Source organism: Nicotiana attenuata, unplaced genomic scaffold (genome assembly GCF_001879085.1).
Source record: "Nicotiana attenuata strain UT unplaced genomic scaffold, NIATTr2, whole genome shotgun sequence".
NCBI lineage: Eukaryota > Viridiplantae > Streptophyta > Magnoliopsida > Solanales > Solanaceae > Nicotiana > Nicotiana attenuata.
In genome coordinates this window covers 218,256-233,825 of record NW_017671518.1, presented here as the reverse complement: position 1 = coordinate 233,825, position 15,570 = coordinate 218,256, and the positions used below count along the sequence as shown (strand labels likewise).

The 15,570-nt window shown below is 35.2% G+C and overlaps 1 protein-coding gene across 1 annotated transcript; it reads left to right on the top strand.

The window, feature by feature from the left end:
- The first annotated feature begins 12,728 nt into the window (after positions 1 to 12,728).
- LOC109208750 (polygalacturonase-like) lies at positions 12,729 to 15,258 on the top strand. Its single transcript, XM_019371905.1, has 4 exons — positions 12,729 to 13,210; positions 13,649 to 13,938; positions 14,577 to 14,805; positions 14,927 to 15,258. The coding sequence occupies exons 1-4, from the start codon at positions 12,776 to 12,778 to the stop codon at positions 15,143 to 15,145; spliced, it is 1,173 nt and encodes a 390-aa protein (XP_019227450.1). The 5' UTR covers positions 12,729 to 12,775; the 3' UTR covers positions 15,146 to 15,258.
- Positions 15,259 to 15,570: the final 312 nt, after the last annotated feature.

The window sequence follows — 15,570 nt, the reverse complement described above, 5'->3', positions numbered from 1 at the left end:
AAAACAAATAAGAAGAAATTTAAAATTACAAAATAAAAAAGTAAAAAAAATATTTTTTTTGCGCGGGGGAGAAGGGGGGGGGGATAGAAGGGTGGGTGGTGAAGAAAAAAAACTGAAATTTGAAAGAAAAAAAAAACCTTTTTGGAGAGAGGGGGTGGGGTTGGGTGGGTGGTGTGGTGCTGTGGGGTGGATTGGTGAGTGTGCGGAAGGTTGAGAAGGAGTTTGGGAAGATGTTTTCCCTTCTCTTTATAAGGAAAATATTTTCCTCCAATTGGAAAAAAATAAGTTCATAAGAACAATATTTTTCAAAACATTTAAAGCCAACCAAACATGAAAAAATTAAAAAATATTTTCCGAAAAATATTTTCCTTCGTACCAAACGCACCCTTAGATTTTCGTATTATCTGGTGTACTTTCTACCATGTGGATTGTGGACTGATTCTCATTATAGGTTTCTTAATGCCTACCAATGTCTAAAATCCCAATTATGGGCGTGTACAGTGTACCGAGGTAAGGTTTATTTTGTATGTCCTAAGGCAAATATTGGACCTACAGTCCGATGGGGCATACCACATGCACAAGTTTGATACATTGTCTTTATTCTTTTTTATATATTTAGTTATGACATTACGACATGTTTTTGCTTTAGAATTTGGAATTCAGTTAGATACTTAATTTAATTTTTTCAACATCTTTTTCTATTTTTTTCTGAATTTCTTCATTTCATTCTTTTTGTATATTGTCTCTTACTTAGCTACTTTAAAACTTTTTCATTTTAACTTTTATACGACACCAAAGAATAACTAAGTTCTTGCTATATATGTTGGCCAAGGAAGGATCAAACCACAATGACCTATAATACGCAATCTTATCTTGTATTTCTGCAAGAGGATGTAATTATTATTTGAACCTATGACTTTCTGATCATATAGTGACAACCTATAGATAAAGCTTAGAGCTTATGCTTTAGAACTAATCTTGTGATAAGTAAATGGCGTCACTCCACATTGGCTTTGAAACAATGTGTTCAACCTTACCGTATCGAGTTTTTATTAGCATACTATAAGAGGTCGTGCAGCTGGTTTAATCCAATCGACTAAATTAAACTTATTACATTAATGTTGTTTAGTTCAAAAAATTCTCCTCCAATAATCAATCTAAAACATGATCTCTCTGTACTAAAATTTTAGGCCTTAGTTTTGCATAGTTGTGTTATTTAAACTAAAGCTATCACTATATCTATTGTGGCAATTTCTTAGTTTTAGATAGGGAAGTGTATAGTAGAGAGCTCTATCCCAGTCTTCCACATATTGTTTAGGTTGGGTACAAAACCCAACGCTCTCAGTCACACAAGGCCACACATCCCAATTGCAGTAGACTTTTTTCACTTCTAACATGCACTAAAAATTATTTATATTCGATAATCAAAAAAGTAAATAAAATTTTATATAATTTTTTATATAACATACAGAATGTATATATACACAAAAAAATTATATATATATATATATATAGGGGCTATACTGTATTGTTGTCATCAATACAATTTAACATGTTATAGGTTATTTATTATTTAAATTTATTTGTAATTATCCTTTAATGACCTAATAATTTAAATATTTTGTACATTGTTAATGCACGAACTTAAACGTTTTAATCACTTAACAAAAAATATGCGGAACATGTTTGAAAATATATCTTTTTTGTTAAGTTCACTCCTATCCGATACTCCTTTCGTTCCAGTTTATGTGAACCTATTTCTTTTTTGGTCCGTTCCAAAAAGAATGACCCCTTTCTATATTTGGAAACAATTTAGCTTAATCTTACAATTTTACCCTTAATGAGAAGCTTTTATAACCACACAAATAATCTGGCCCTTTTTCACTTGTTAGGACCACAAATTCTAAAAGTTTTTCATTTTTCCGTGCACAGTCAAACAGGTTTACATAAATTGGAAGAGAGGAAGTATTACAAAATTCATATAGAATAGGTTCAATGAGGAACTTATACTCCGAGGCCGAGCTTGTCAACACTCGAGACACTCAGGAACACACAGCATGAAATTTTAACTGAAGCTTTGTGTTGAACACACACACAACACCTCACACAAAAAGAAATTTGGTACGTAACTACATGTTCTCTTCCTCAACACAAACACAACGCTGAATGATTTTTCCCTAGACTATAAAACTGCGCGCGCACACACACGCACCCTTACTCACAAATGAAATTTTGCGCATAACTAGAAGTTTTTCTTCCTCCACACACACAAAAGACATTAATACTGAAAATGGTAAAAGGAGAATTGATTACTTAGGCCTATAAAAAGCCTTTAGTCCCTTGATGGAATAGACACAACAAACAAACAAACAAACTCTGCTATCATCTAAAATACTGAAAGAAAAGAGTGAAAAAGAGATGGCAGATAAGGGAAATGCAGAGATGGCAGAGAGCAGCAGCAACGGGATATTCCCATTCACGCCAAAAAAGGGAAGTATAGTTCCTAAAGAGAAGAAGCATGTTTCTACCATGATGGGTGAGAAGATTGGACAGTCTATTGTTTCCCTTATCAAGAACAATAAAAAGAAGTGATAACTGTTATTACACTGTATTTGTAAAATAAATTCTGGAAATATAAATGAATATAAACAGTAATAAATATAAACAAAAATGACATAAACCAATTCGAGCCCACTGAATTCACAGTGTTTCCTTAAGGAATTTAATCCCCTCCTAGTACCCAAGGTTATGGATTATTTCCTCCCAGGATAGAACGAATTACACACTGGTGTAGTGGTACTTCAAACCCCAGTGTTTCAGCGAACACAAAATTCGGTAGCAAATCACACTTACTTTTTGCTTTGTTTTGATGCTAAAAGTATGCAGAAGAAGGAGAGGAAACTCAGAAAATTGTAGTTAAAATTCTGAGCAGAATAGTGTTGTATTTATAGCCAAAGTTGGGTCTCTTCAGAATGGCTGTTTATGCAAAACGCCCACAACATAAATGCCATTACATAAATGGCCATTTACTCAATAATAAAGAGGGAAAATAAAGAGGGAAAATTGAAGAGGGTAGTTACTTTTCTGTTACCAAAACAGAAAAACGGATTGGATTTAATATTAATATTTAATATTAATATTTTGTTATTAAAACAAATATTTAATAACATTTCTGTTAATATTTTACTATTAACAAATAAATTTGGTCCAAAAAGTTAATCAATCAATCGATCATTTGACCAAATCCAAATCCGAATCCGAATCCGAATCCGAATCCGAAGCCGAAGCCGAAGCCGAAGCCGAAGCCGAAGCCGAAGCCGAAGCCGAAGCCGAAGCCGAAGCCGAAGCCGAAGCCGAAGCCGAAGCCGAAGCCGAAGCCGAAGCCGAAGCCGAAGCCGAAGCCGAAGCCGAAGCCGAAGCCGAAGCCGAATCCGAAGCCGAAGCCGAAGCCGAAGCCGAAGCCGAAGCCGAAGCCGAAGCCGAAGCCGAGCCGTAGCCGAAGCCGAGCCGAAGCCGAAGCCGAGCCGAGCGAGCGACGACGACGACGGCGCGAGGCTTGCCTTCTTCTCAACTCTTTAAGAGCTAGAAGAAGAGCAATTGCTTATATACCCATAAAAAACCTCTTCCTCTTCCAATATGGGACAATGCCCATTTGCCAAGGGAGGGGGAACTTAAAATTTCACTCAAAAATTTCATTTCCCTCCATTTCCCATTCACCCTCTTTTAAGTATTTAATATATTAATTAAATACCTTAAAAACCCAACAATCCCCCACATGAATGGGGAATGGCTATATCACGGAAGTATGCATGAAAAACTGTGTGATTCACAAGTAAGGATTAATTGCATCTGGATAAGTAGGTTTCCCTTTGAACTTTCCGTAGTGAACTTATGTCGGATATACTCGATCAATCGGTAGATTTGATATCTTTGAACCGTCGAACTTTAGTGTATACCTAGACAACCACAAGTCACACAACCAACCCTTAACCGTCTTTGGTTCTCATTGTTGTGTTCGTTTCAGCCATGAACACCGCCTGGTTTCATAAGTGCGTAGAGAACTGGCCTTGCTGTGTTCTCCTTGAAGCGGCTAACACTTCACACTTACATAGGTGATTCCTAAACGTGTCATCCCGTAGATACACTATTTGATATACCCTGTATCAAATTTAGAAATCATTAAAAAGCCTTAATGCTTTATCCTTGGTACTGAACATTGTCTCATCACGAGAATGGACCAAAAGTTTAGTTGACAATGTTGAACCGTCATAAATGACTTTGTTTGATCTCCTTGAACCTAGATCTTGGGATCTCCAGTCTTCTAGGTAGAGTTACCGCCACTATGACTTGTTCTCGGCCACAGTCCCATTCCCTTTGATGACTTCTCAACTACCTCTCTAGTTAGGCCTTTTGTAAGTGGATCCGACACATTATCACTTGACTTTACATAGTCAATCGTGATAATTCCTCTAGAGAGTAATTGTCTAACGGTTTTATGTCTTCGTCGTATATGGCGAGACTTACCGTTATACATAACGCTCCCAGCCCTTCCAATTGCCGCTTGACTATCACAATGTATGCATATTGGTGCCAACGGTTTGGGCCAAAATGGAATATCTTCCAAGAAATTCCGGAGCCATTCAGCTTCTTCACCGGCTTTATCCAAGGCTATGAACTCAGCCTCCATTGTAGAGCGGGCAATACAAGTTTGTTTGGATGACTTCCAAGATACCGCTCCTCCACCAATAGTGAATACATATCCACTTGTGGACTTGGAATCAGTTGATCCGGTGATCCAATTTGCATCACAGTATCCCTCAATGACCGCAGGATATTTATTGTAGTGCAAAGCAAAGTCCTGGGTATGTACTAAATACCCCAAAACTCGTTTCATGGCCATCCAATGAGATTGGCCTGGATTGCTCGTATATCGACTCAATTTACTTATAGCACAAGCTATATCTGGTCGTGTACAATTCATGATGTACATTAAGCAACCCAACACACGAGCATAATCCAATTGTGATATGCTCTGGCCTTTGTTCTTTGCTAATGCAAGATTCACATCAATTGGAGTCTTTGCAACTTTAAAGCCCAAGTGCTTGAATTTTTCAAGTACTGTCTTAATATAATGAGATTGTGACAATGCTAGACCTTGAGAAGTCTTATGGATCTTAATTCCCAGAATTAAATCAGCAACTCCCAAGTCTTTCATATCAAACTTGCTAGTTAGCATACGCTTAGTAGCATTTATGTTGGCAATGTCATTACTCATTATGAGCATATCATCCACATATAAGCAAACAATGACTATGTGATTTGGAACATTTTTAATGTACACACATTTATCACATTCATTTATCTTAAATCCATTTGACAACATTGTTTGGTCAAATTTAGCATGCCATTGTTTGGGTGCTTGTTTTAATCCGTAAAGGGACTTAACAAGTCTACAGACCTTCTTTTCTTTACCTGGAACCACAAACCCTTCAGGTTGTTCCATGTAAATTTCTTCCTCCAACTCTCCATTTAAGAAGGCCGTCTTAACATCCATTTGATGAATTTCAAGACCATAAACTGCAGCTAACGCTACTAACGTTCGTATGGATGTAATTCTTGTAACTGGAGAGTATGTATCAAAATAGTCAAGACCTTCTCGTTGTCTATACCCTTTGACCACAAGTCTTGCCTTATACTTGTCAATAGTGCCATCATCTTTCATTTTCCTCTTAAAGATCCATTTAGAACCCAACGGTTTATTTCCAGGAGGAAGATCAACCAATTCCCATGTATGGTTGTTCAGTATGGATTCTATTTCACTATTGACCGCCTCTTTCCATAACAATGATTCCGAAGAAGACATAGCTTCTTTAAATGTTTGAGGCTCATTTTCCAATAAGAAAGTCACAAAATCTGGTCCAAATGAAGTAGACGTTCTTTGACGTTTACTACGTCTTGGATCCTCTTGGTTAAGTGTACTTTCTTTTGTTTCTTCCCCAGGTCGTTTAGATCCTTCAGCAATCAACTCGCATTCCTTTTTATACGGATATATATTTTCAAAGAACTCAGCATTATCTGATTCTATAACCGTATTATTATGAATGTCGGGATTTTCTGATTTATGAACCAGAAATCGATATGCTTTACTATTAGTCGCATATCCTATGAAAACACAATCAACGGTTTTCGGTCCTATTTTTACCCTTTTGGGTTTAGGAACTTGCACTTTTGCCAAACACCCCCACACTTTAAAATAATTCAAGTTGGGCTTCCTTCCTTTCCATTTTTCATATGGAATGGATTGTGTTTTGCTATGGGGTACTCGATTTAGTATTCGGCTAGCCGTAAGAATGGCTTCCCCCCACAAGTTCTGTGGCAAACCAGAACTTATCAATAATGCGTTCATCATCTCCTTTAATGAACGATTCTTTCTTTCTGCAATCCCATTGGATTGGGGCGTGTAAGGGGCCGTTGTTTGATGAATAATTCCATATTCTAAACATATTTGTTCAAAAAGAGATTCATATTCACTACCCCTATCACTTCTTATCATTTTGATTTTCTTATTAAGTTGCATTTCAACTTCAATTTTGTATTGCTTGAATGCGTCTATTGCTTCATCTTTACTATTAAGTAAGTAAACATAGCAATATCGAGTACTATCGTCAATAAAAGTTATGAAATACTTTTTTCCACCGCGAGATGGTATTGACTTCATGTCACAAATATCTGTGTGAATTAAGTCTAAAGGATTTGAATTCCTTTCAACCGACTTATAAGGATGTTTAACATACTTTGATTCCACACATACTTGACATTTTGATTTGTCACATTCAAACTTGGGCAATACTTCCAAATTAATCATTTTCCGTAAGGTTTTATAATTGACATGACCCAAACGTATATGCCATAATTCATTTGACTTAAGTAAGTAAGACGAAGCTGAAATTTTATTATTATTTTCAACAACCATTACATTCAGCTTGAAAAGGCCCTCAGTGAGGTAACCTTTTCCTACAAATATTTCATTCTTACTTATTACAACCTTATCGGAAACAAAAATACATTTAAAACCATTCTTAACAAGAAGTCCAGTAGAGACTAAATTCTTCCTAATCTCGGGAACATGAAGGACGTTGTTCAAAGTCACCACTTTGCCGGAAGTCATTTTGAGAAATATCTTCCCACATCCTTCAATCTTCGCCTTTGAAGCATTTCCCATAGAAATCGTCTCATCGGGTCCAACAGGAGCATAAGAAGCAAAAGCTTCTTTAACAGCACAAACATGGCGAGTGGCTCCAGAATCAATCCACCACTCTTTAGGATTGCCCACCAAGTTGCATTCGGAAAGCATGGCACATAAATCATCAACATCATCATGCTTTTCAACCATGTTTGCTTGACCCTTCTTCTTGTCTTTCTTCGGAGCACGACACTCCATAGATTTGTGTCCGGTTTTTCCACAGTTGTAGCAGTTTTCACTGAACCGCTTCTTGCTTGGGTTGTATTTCGGTCCAGGAGCCTTCTTCCTCTTTTTGTTCTCTTCAACAATATTTGCTCCCATTATTGTTGAGTTTCCACGGCCTCTCTTTTCAGCAGCTTTGTTGTCCTCTTCGATTCTCAACCGAACAATGAGATCTTCAAGAGACATCTCCTTGCGTTTGTGTTTCAAGTAGTTTTTGAAGTCTTTCCACAAAGGAGGCAACTTCTCAATCATCGCTGCTACTTGAAATGCTTCATTGATAACAAGACCTTCAATGAAATTTCTATTAGTAAAAATACCAAGATTACTACTTTCAACATCAATAATAATTTGAGTTATACCTTCAGCAAGGAGATCGCGAATAATCACTTGCAATTCCTGGACTTGGGTAATAACAGACTTGCTATCTACCATTTTGTAGTCCAAAAACTTTGCAGCAACAAACTTTTTCAACCCGGCATCTTCGGTTTTGTATTTCTTTTCAAGCGCAGTCCACAGTTCCTTTGACGTTAACGTTATACAAAGCATCCTCCAGCCCGCTTAGAATATAATTCTTGCACAAAAAATCTGAATGCTTCCATGCCTCAATTACGAGAAAGCGTTCAGTTTCTGGAGTTTTGTCGGACAGCACAGGAACATCTTCCTTGATGAACTTCTGGAGACTTAGAGTAGTCAGATAGAAGAACATCTTTTGCTGCCAGCGCTTGAAATCAATCCCGGAAAATTTTCCGGGTTTCTCCGTCGGTGCCAATGCTGCCGGTGTCGTTCGGCTTGTTGACGCATTGGCAGTCACCATTGGAACCGCTTGGTTCTCATTTTCATTAGTCATTTCTGTAAAAGAATGACACAAACGTTAAAATCACGTAGATTTTAATAGAGTACAAAACCACAAAGGTTTTACTCTTCCAGAAACAGTAAGTACAAATACAGAAATCAAATTAAATTCCTTAAGCTTGTTATTACACTGTATTTGTAAAATAAATTCTGGAAATATAAATGAATATAAACAGTAATGAATATAAACATAAATGACATAAACCAATTCGAGCCCACTGAATTCACAGTGTTTCCTTAAGGAATTTAATCCCCTCCTAGTACCCAAGGTTATGGATTATTTCCTCCCAGGATAGAACGAATTACACACTGGTGTAGTGGTACTTCAAACCCCAGTGTTTCAGCGAACACAAAGTTCGGTAGCAAATCACACTTACTTTTTGCTTTGTTTTGATGCTAAAAGTATGCAGAAGAAGGAGAGGAAACTCAGAAAATTGTAGTTAAAATTCTGAGCAGAATAGTGTTGTATTTATAGCCAAAGTTGGGTCTCTTCAGAATGGCTGTTTATGCAAAACGCCCACAACATAAATGCCATTACATAAATGGCCATTTACTCAATAATAAAGAGGGAAAATAAAGAGGGAAAATTGAAGAGGGTAGTTACTTTTCCGTTACCAAAACAGAAAAACGGATTGGATTTAATATTAATATTTTGTTATTAAAACAAATATTTAATAACATTTCTGTTAATATTTTACTATTAACAAATAAATTTGGTCCAAAAAGTTAATCAATCAATTGACCGAATCCGAATCCGAAGCCGAAGCCGAAGCCGAAGCCGAAGCCGAAGCCGTAGCCGTAGCCGAAGCCGAGCCGAGCGAGCGACGACGACGACGGCGCGAGGCTTGCCTTCTTCTCAACTCTTTAAGAGCTAGAAGAAGAGCAATTGCTTATGTACCCATAAAAAACCTCTTCCTCTTCCAATATGGGACAATGCCCATTTGCCAAGGGAGGGGGAACTTAAAATTTCACTCAAAAATTTCATTTCCCTCCATTTCCCATTCACCCTCTTTTAAGTATTTAATATATTAATTAAATACCTTAAAAACCCAACAAGAACTTGATCTTGTTTGGAACATACAACTTCTAAATCCAGTTGCAAGAGGTCTCTTGTGTTGGGGAGGTGCTCATTTGAGATTCACGGAGAGAATAGACTGATTTAGAATAGAATATCCCGCTACTGGTCAGTCCATAGATATAAGGCTATTTTTTTTCTCACTATCCTCAGGGATGCAAGTGTTGTTGACAGTGTGGATGAGTGAGTCATGACTGTTGAAATAGGGATTGCAAAGATCCTATTTTCTATTTTTGAATAATGAGGAGATCTTGATACTGTCCTCTCCAGGCATTATTGGTCCACAGATCAAGCTATCAATGGGTGCTAGAATTTCTAACCACATATCAGTAAAGAAATTGGCACTATTTTCTTTATTAGTAATCCATCTAGAGGCTTCATGCAAACTCTCCAGCTATTAAGTATGCACTGTCATGTCCTAGATATATAAGAGTTTTCTTCTGAAATTTGTTTAGCAATTAAGGTTTTAGCCCACAATGCATCATGTTTATGGAATAGCCCCCATGCTAGGCCTGAGTGGCATGTTTTATTCTTCAGCTCAGCTTTCTGAATTCCAAGGCCACCCTGTCTCTTAGGCTTATTAATGGTGCATCTTCCTTTTATCAACAGTGGTACTCCAGATGAAATCCCTCTGGCAATCTGATGTATTGTTTGATTGGTCAGGAGGTTCCGGTGGGTTTTGAGTGGAAGCCTCTATTGTAGAGGGTGGTAATGAAGCCATAACTTTAGAGTAGATGTTGTGTGTGTGTTAGTGAGAATCGTACAGGGTGGTCAGAGAGTCTCTCTCTAGTATTACCTTTCTAGATAAACTGAATCATTTTCTTTCTAGTAAATTTCGTTTTTTCGATTCAATGATGAAAAACGTGTATATTTCATATAAAAATTCATCATTTGGTCATCGCTAATTAAGTATGTTCCCTTCCTATTTATTTGAACTTTTTTGTTTATCAATTTTTAAATAATGTACTTTTAATTAATTAATATTTTGGAATGTATTTTTTTTTTTAATTGACATTTGAAACATTGCAACTTGTAACACTTTTCATACAGTTTTTGAATAGGTAATTTCTAACTTTGCAACATTGAGCTAATCTAATAAAATTTAGCTTAAAAAGTTAGTCAATTTGATTCTCAAAAAGCAAAAACATTCAAATAAATTGAAATAGAGGGAGGACATATATATATATATATATATATATATATATATATATATATATATATATATATATATATATATATATATATAGATAGATATATAAATGTGTGACCGCTAATATTGAATTACTTAATTTGGTATAAGCATCACACCGGAATAAAACAATTTCATCCCATCTCTTGCCCCAAAATTCTGGTGGTTAATTAATGTAAGCTACTTACTTTATCAAATTGTATTTCAACTAATTAAACTGCTATAACCTTTCTCTAACATTTGTATAGTAGATTTGAAAACCTACCACCTCACACATTTCCAACTAATTACAATAATATGTACTACTCATTTTATTTCGACTGTAAAAAAGTTATTTTATAATATTACAAAGTAAAAGTCACATTTTTATCCTACTTGTCATAAGCATATGTATTTTACAACTTATCACGAACCCTAGTTATTAGTTTGTTTAAATCAAAAATTCTTCTTCAATACAACATAAGGTCTTTTTTCCTTACGACTAAAATAAAGGATATTCTACCCATGTGCTCTATTTGTATTTGGTGTACAGAGAAGACTCCTAATCATGTTATATAGCTAATCATACAGCGTCGACTTTTAAGTGCGATTATTACGTATCAATAAGAGCACCATGTGGAGATTCTGACCAACGATTAATTGTAAACATATATATAAATTGGAATGTTTTTATTTTTAATAATGTTGCAGGTCAATGTTGTAGCTTAGAATATAAGTTCCTTTTTATGTTAATCCCTCTTATTCCACTAATTTTAATTTCCATTTGAAGTCAAAATTCCATATGCTTTCATGATTAAGCCAATTATCAATGAACATGAACGAACATGATTGTACTAATATTTGTACCCAATCATACGGAAGACTAATCACTAAAACAATAATTACTACTCCCACCTTTTCATATTAAATGAGGTACTTTCCTTTTTAGTTTGTTCCAAAACAAATGACACATTTCTAAATTTGAAAATAATTCAACTTTAAACTCTTTCGTTTTACCCATTTACCCTTAATGAGAAGCTTTTATAGCCACACAAATGTCATGGCCTCACAAACTTGTTACCCCTTAAGCTTTTAGACCACAAGTTTCAAAAGTCTTCTTCTTTTTTCTTAAATTCTGTGCCGAGTCAAACTATCTCATATAATATAAAACGAAGGGAGTACTTCTTCTGTTACATTTTATGTGAACATATTTCCTTTTTGGTTGTTCAAAAAAGAATGATCACTTTCTAAATTGGAAACAATTTAGCTTAAACTTACAATTCTACTCTTAACAAGAAGCTTTTATAACTACACAAATATTCGTGGACGCCTTTTTGACACGTTTAGGACCACAAATTCCAAAAGTTTTTATTTTTTCTTAAACTTCGTGCTCAGTCAAACAAAATCAAATAAATTCGAACAGATGGAGTTTGTATTTTATCCTTAAGTACTGTGGGAAAACTGATCGGGAAAAAGAAGAGCAATTTTCTAATCATATTCTTAGAGAAGTCAAGAGTCAATATTTTTTTAAAATGAATCTCATACATTTACAGGCTAGATTTCTTTAAAGAAAAAATATAGGGCACCTAATTTACCAAATAAAACTTTTTCTTTTCTTATCACAAATATTCTACTCCCTCTGTTCCAGACTTCCGATTTATGTGGACCTATTTCCTTTTTGGTCCGTTCAAAAAAGAATGGCCCCTTTCTAAATTTGGTAATAATTTAGCTTAAACTTCAATTATACCCTTAATGAGAAGCTTTTATAATCACACAAATACTCTGGACCCCTTTTTGATCACTTGTTTAGGTCTACAAATTTCAAAAGTCTTCATTTATTCTTAAATTCGTATCCCGTCAAATAGGTTCACATCAATTGAAACGGAGAGAGTAAAATATAGTTATACAAAAGAAAAATAATAAGCCATACTCGGAAAAGAAAAAAAGGTTTCTCTTGCTCAAATGTATCAGATAACTTAAAAATGCATTGAAATTGGTAAATCTTTATATTAACAGAACAAAGTTTACTTACAAAGGGAAATTTTTTGGATAGTAGACCAAATAGCGGCGCACATTTCTCTTAATCTACGAGACGGAGAAGTGCATGCACCCGTTAGCCCTATAAATACCCTTATAAAACATCTGCAAAAACATGCAAATTAGTCGAACATAATTCTTATTCATCATCTTCTTTTCTCCAACCTGCAGCAACAAGATGAATACCAGAAATTTTATTCTTCTTCTTATAACCATCTTCTTTCATTCATCATCAGGAAGCAAGACTACTTACAATGTGGAAAGTTATGGAGCCAAACCTGATGGCAAGACTGATTCAACAAAAGCATTTCTGAGTGCATGGGCTGCAGCTTGTGCTTCCACAAAGTCTGTTGTGATATATGTGCCACAAGGAAGGTATTTAATAGGAAGTGCTGCGTTTTGGGGACAATATTGCAAGAATAAAGCTACTACAATCAAGATTGATGGCACCTTAGTGGCACCCTCTGATTATAATGTTATAGGTAATACTGGAAATTGGCTAAAGTTTGAGAGAGTCAACGGAGTCACCATTTCTGGTGGGACTTTTGATGGTCAAGGTGCTTCTCTTTGGGCTTGTAAAGCCTCTGGCAAGACTTGTCCTGCCGGAGCAACGGTATGTTCCATCTTTTTTACTTTTCATACTTTTAATTAAACCATTTGTTTTAATTTATGTCTAAAATTATCTTCCTTACTTTCTTAAATTCCACGTCCATTCAAATTAAGACACATAAATTAAAATGGAGGAAGTATATTTTTAAGTTAAAATGAGCCTAGTGAAACGAAGTCTCTTTTCGTCCCATTTTATGTGGCTGAGTTCGAATTTCGAGAGTCAAACGAGTTTGATAGTGAGAGGTTAGCATGCGGGGTTAGCTAGCTACAATCTTCTTTAAAGTCAAGCATAGAACATGTTTTTGAGATTGCTACTTCAAACTCAAATGTATAAAAGATCAGTGTACATAGTTATATTATATATACAAATTCCAATGTACTCATTGTCCATATCTTCTTCAACCATATATTGAAGTACTGATTTATTGAAAAATTTGTGTAGACACTTGCGTTTTACAATTCAAACAACATTGTGATGAGTGGATTGACTTCAGTAAACAGCCAGATGTTCCATGTGGTAGTTGATGGGTGCCAAAATGCTAAGCTGCAGAAGATGAAAATCTCAGCCTCAGCTAGCAGCCCAAACACTGATGGGATTCATATAGAAGCTTCCTCTGGTGTCACCATTCTGAAAACTGTAATTGGTACTGGAGATGACTGTGTTTCAATAGGCCCTGGCACCTCTAACTTGTGGATTGAAAATGTCTCCTGTGGCCCTGGCCACGGCATAAGGTAAAGCAGACAAAACCCCATACAAGTTACACCAATATTTTTCTTTAATAGGTTTAAGTAACATATATTCACAGCGTAGAAACTTTTTTTATACAATTAGTGTATTTAACTGTCATAGTTGGTTAGTAACAGTTTTTACTAGCCTACCAATTAATTTTTGTAATAGAGATTTTTCTATTATTACTCACTTTGTTTCACTTTATATGACTTATTTGACTGAACACATAGTATAATAAAAAATAAAAACCTTTAAAATTTGTGATCTTAAACATACCAACATATATATTTTTGTGGTTATAAAACCTTTGAAACTTGATGTCTTGAATCATAATATTTATGTAGCTATAAAAGATTGTCATTAAGAATAAACTAAAAAGTTTAGGCTAAATTATTTTTAAATTTAGAAAGGAATTATTATTTTTTACTATAGACCAAAAAGAAAATAAAGTCACATAAATTAAAACAGGAAGAAGTATCTTATAAGTGATTATAACAGGAAGAAGTATCTTATAAGTGATTATATTGAGTAAATATTATTTTGACCCGTCTATGCGTAAAACTTCTAACATGTTATGCCTTATTTTAGTCTCTCTACTCATAGAGGCAGTTCTCTCTAAAACTTCAATGATCTTTTGCAGCATTGGAAGTCTAGGCTGGGGTATGCAAGAAGCAGGAGTTCAAAATGTCACAGTGAAGTCCACTACATTTAGAGGTACTCAAAATGGTCTGAGAATAAAGACATGGGCAAGGCCTAGCAATGGATTTGTAAAAGGTGTTCTCTTTCAGCATTCTGTGATGGTGAATGCCAGATATCCAATCTTAATTGACCAAGAATATTGCCCTGATCAGAAGAATTGCCCTGGCCAGGTACTCTTAGCCCAATTAGAAATTATAATTAACAATATAAGCATCTTTTAAATTCACAGGATGCATATATATGTACATTAGGCAGTAACGCTTACGGTTATTTTCCTTTTTCAATTCACAGGAATCAGGAGTTAAGATAAGCGATGTAACATATCAAGACGTTCATGGAACATCAACATCACAAGTCGCAGTAAAACTTGCTTGTAGTAAGGCTAATCCCTGCAAAGGGATTAGACTGGAGGATGTAAATCTTACCTTTAAAAATCAACAACCACAATCGTTATGCTCCAATGCTGCTGGAACTTCCTATGGTGTAAATAAACCAGCAAGCTGTTTGTAGCTTAACTAGATATGGTATATATTCATTTTGGCTAGACTTTTTTTCCCTTTATGGCTAGGTAAGAGAAGTGCATTCATTACCTTGAAGATAACGAGATTGAAACATATTATGATACCAATAGAAATTGTCACCATCCAAAATCTCAATCAAGGGGTCATGATGACACCTAATGTCACTTGCTAGGCAAGCCAACACTTAACAATAACAAAAAAAAAAAAAAAGCAAAACCAAATATCTAGCAGCTTAATAACACAAATAAAGAGTGAAAGCTCCTTAATCAACATAATAAGTATAAAACCATAACAACTCTCTAAATGATTCCCCAAGACTTGTATTAATGAGTACATGAGCTCTAAAGAGTATTAAATACAAAGTCTGAAATAAATACAATACTGTGTGATACAAATAAACAATAGTAAAGATAA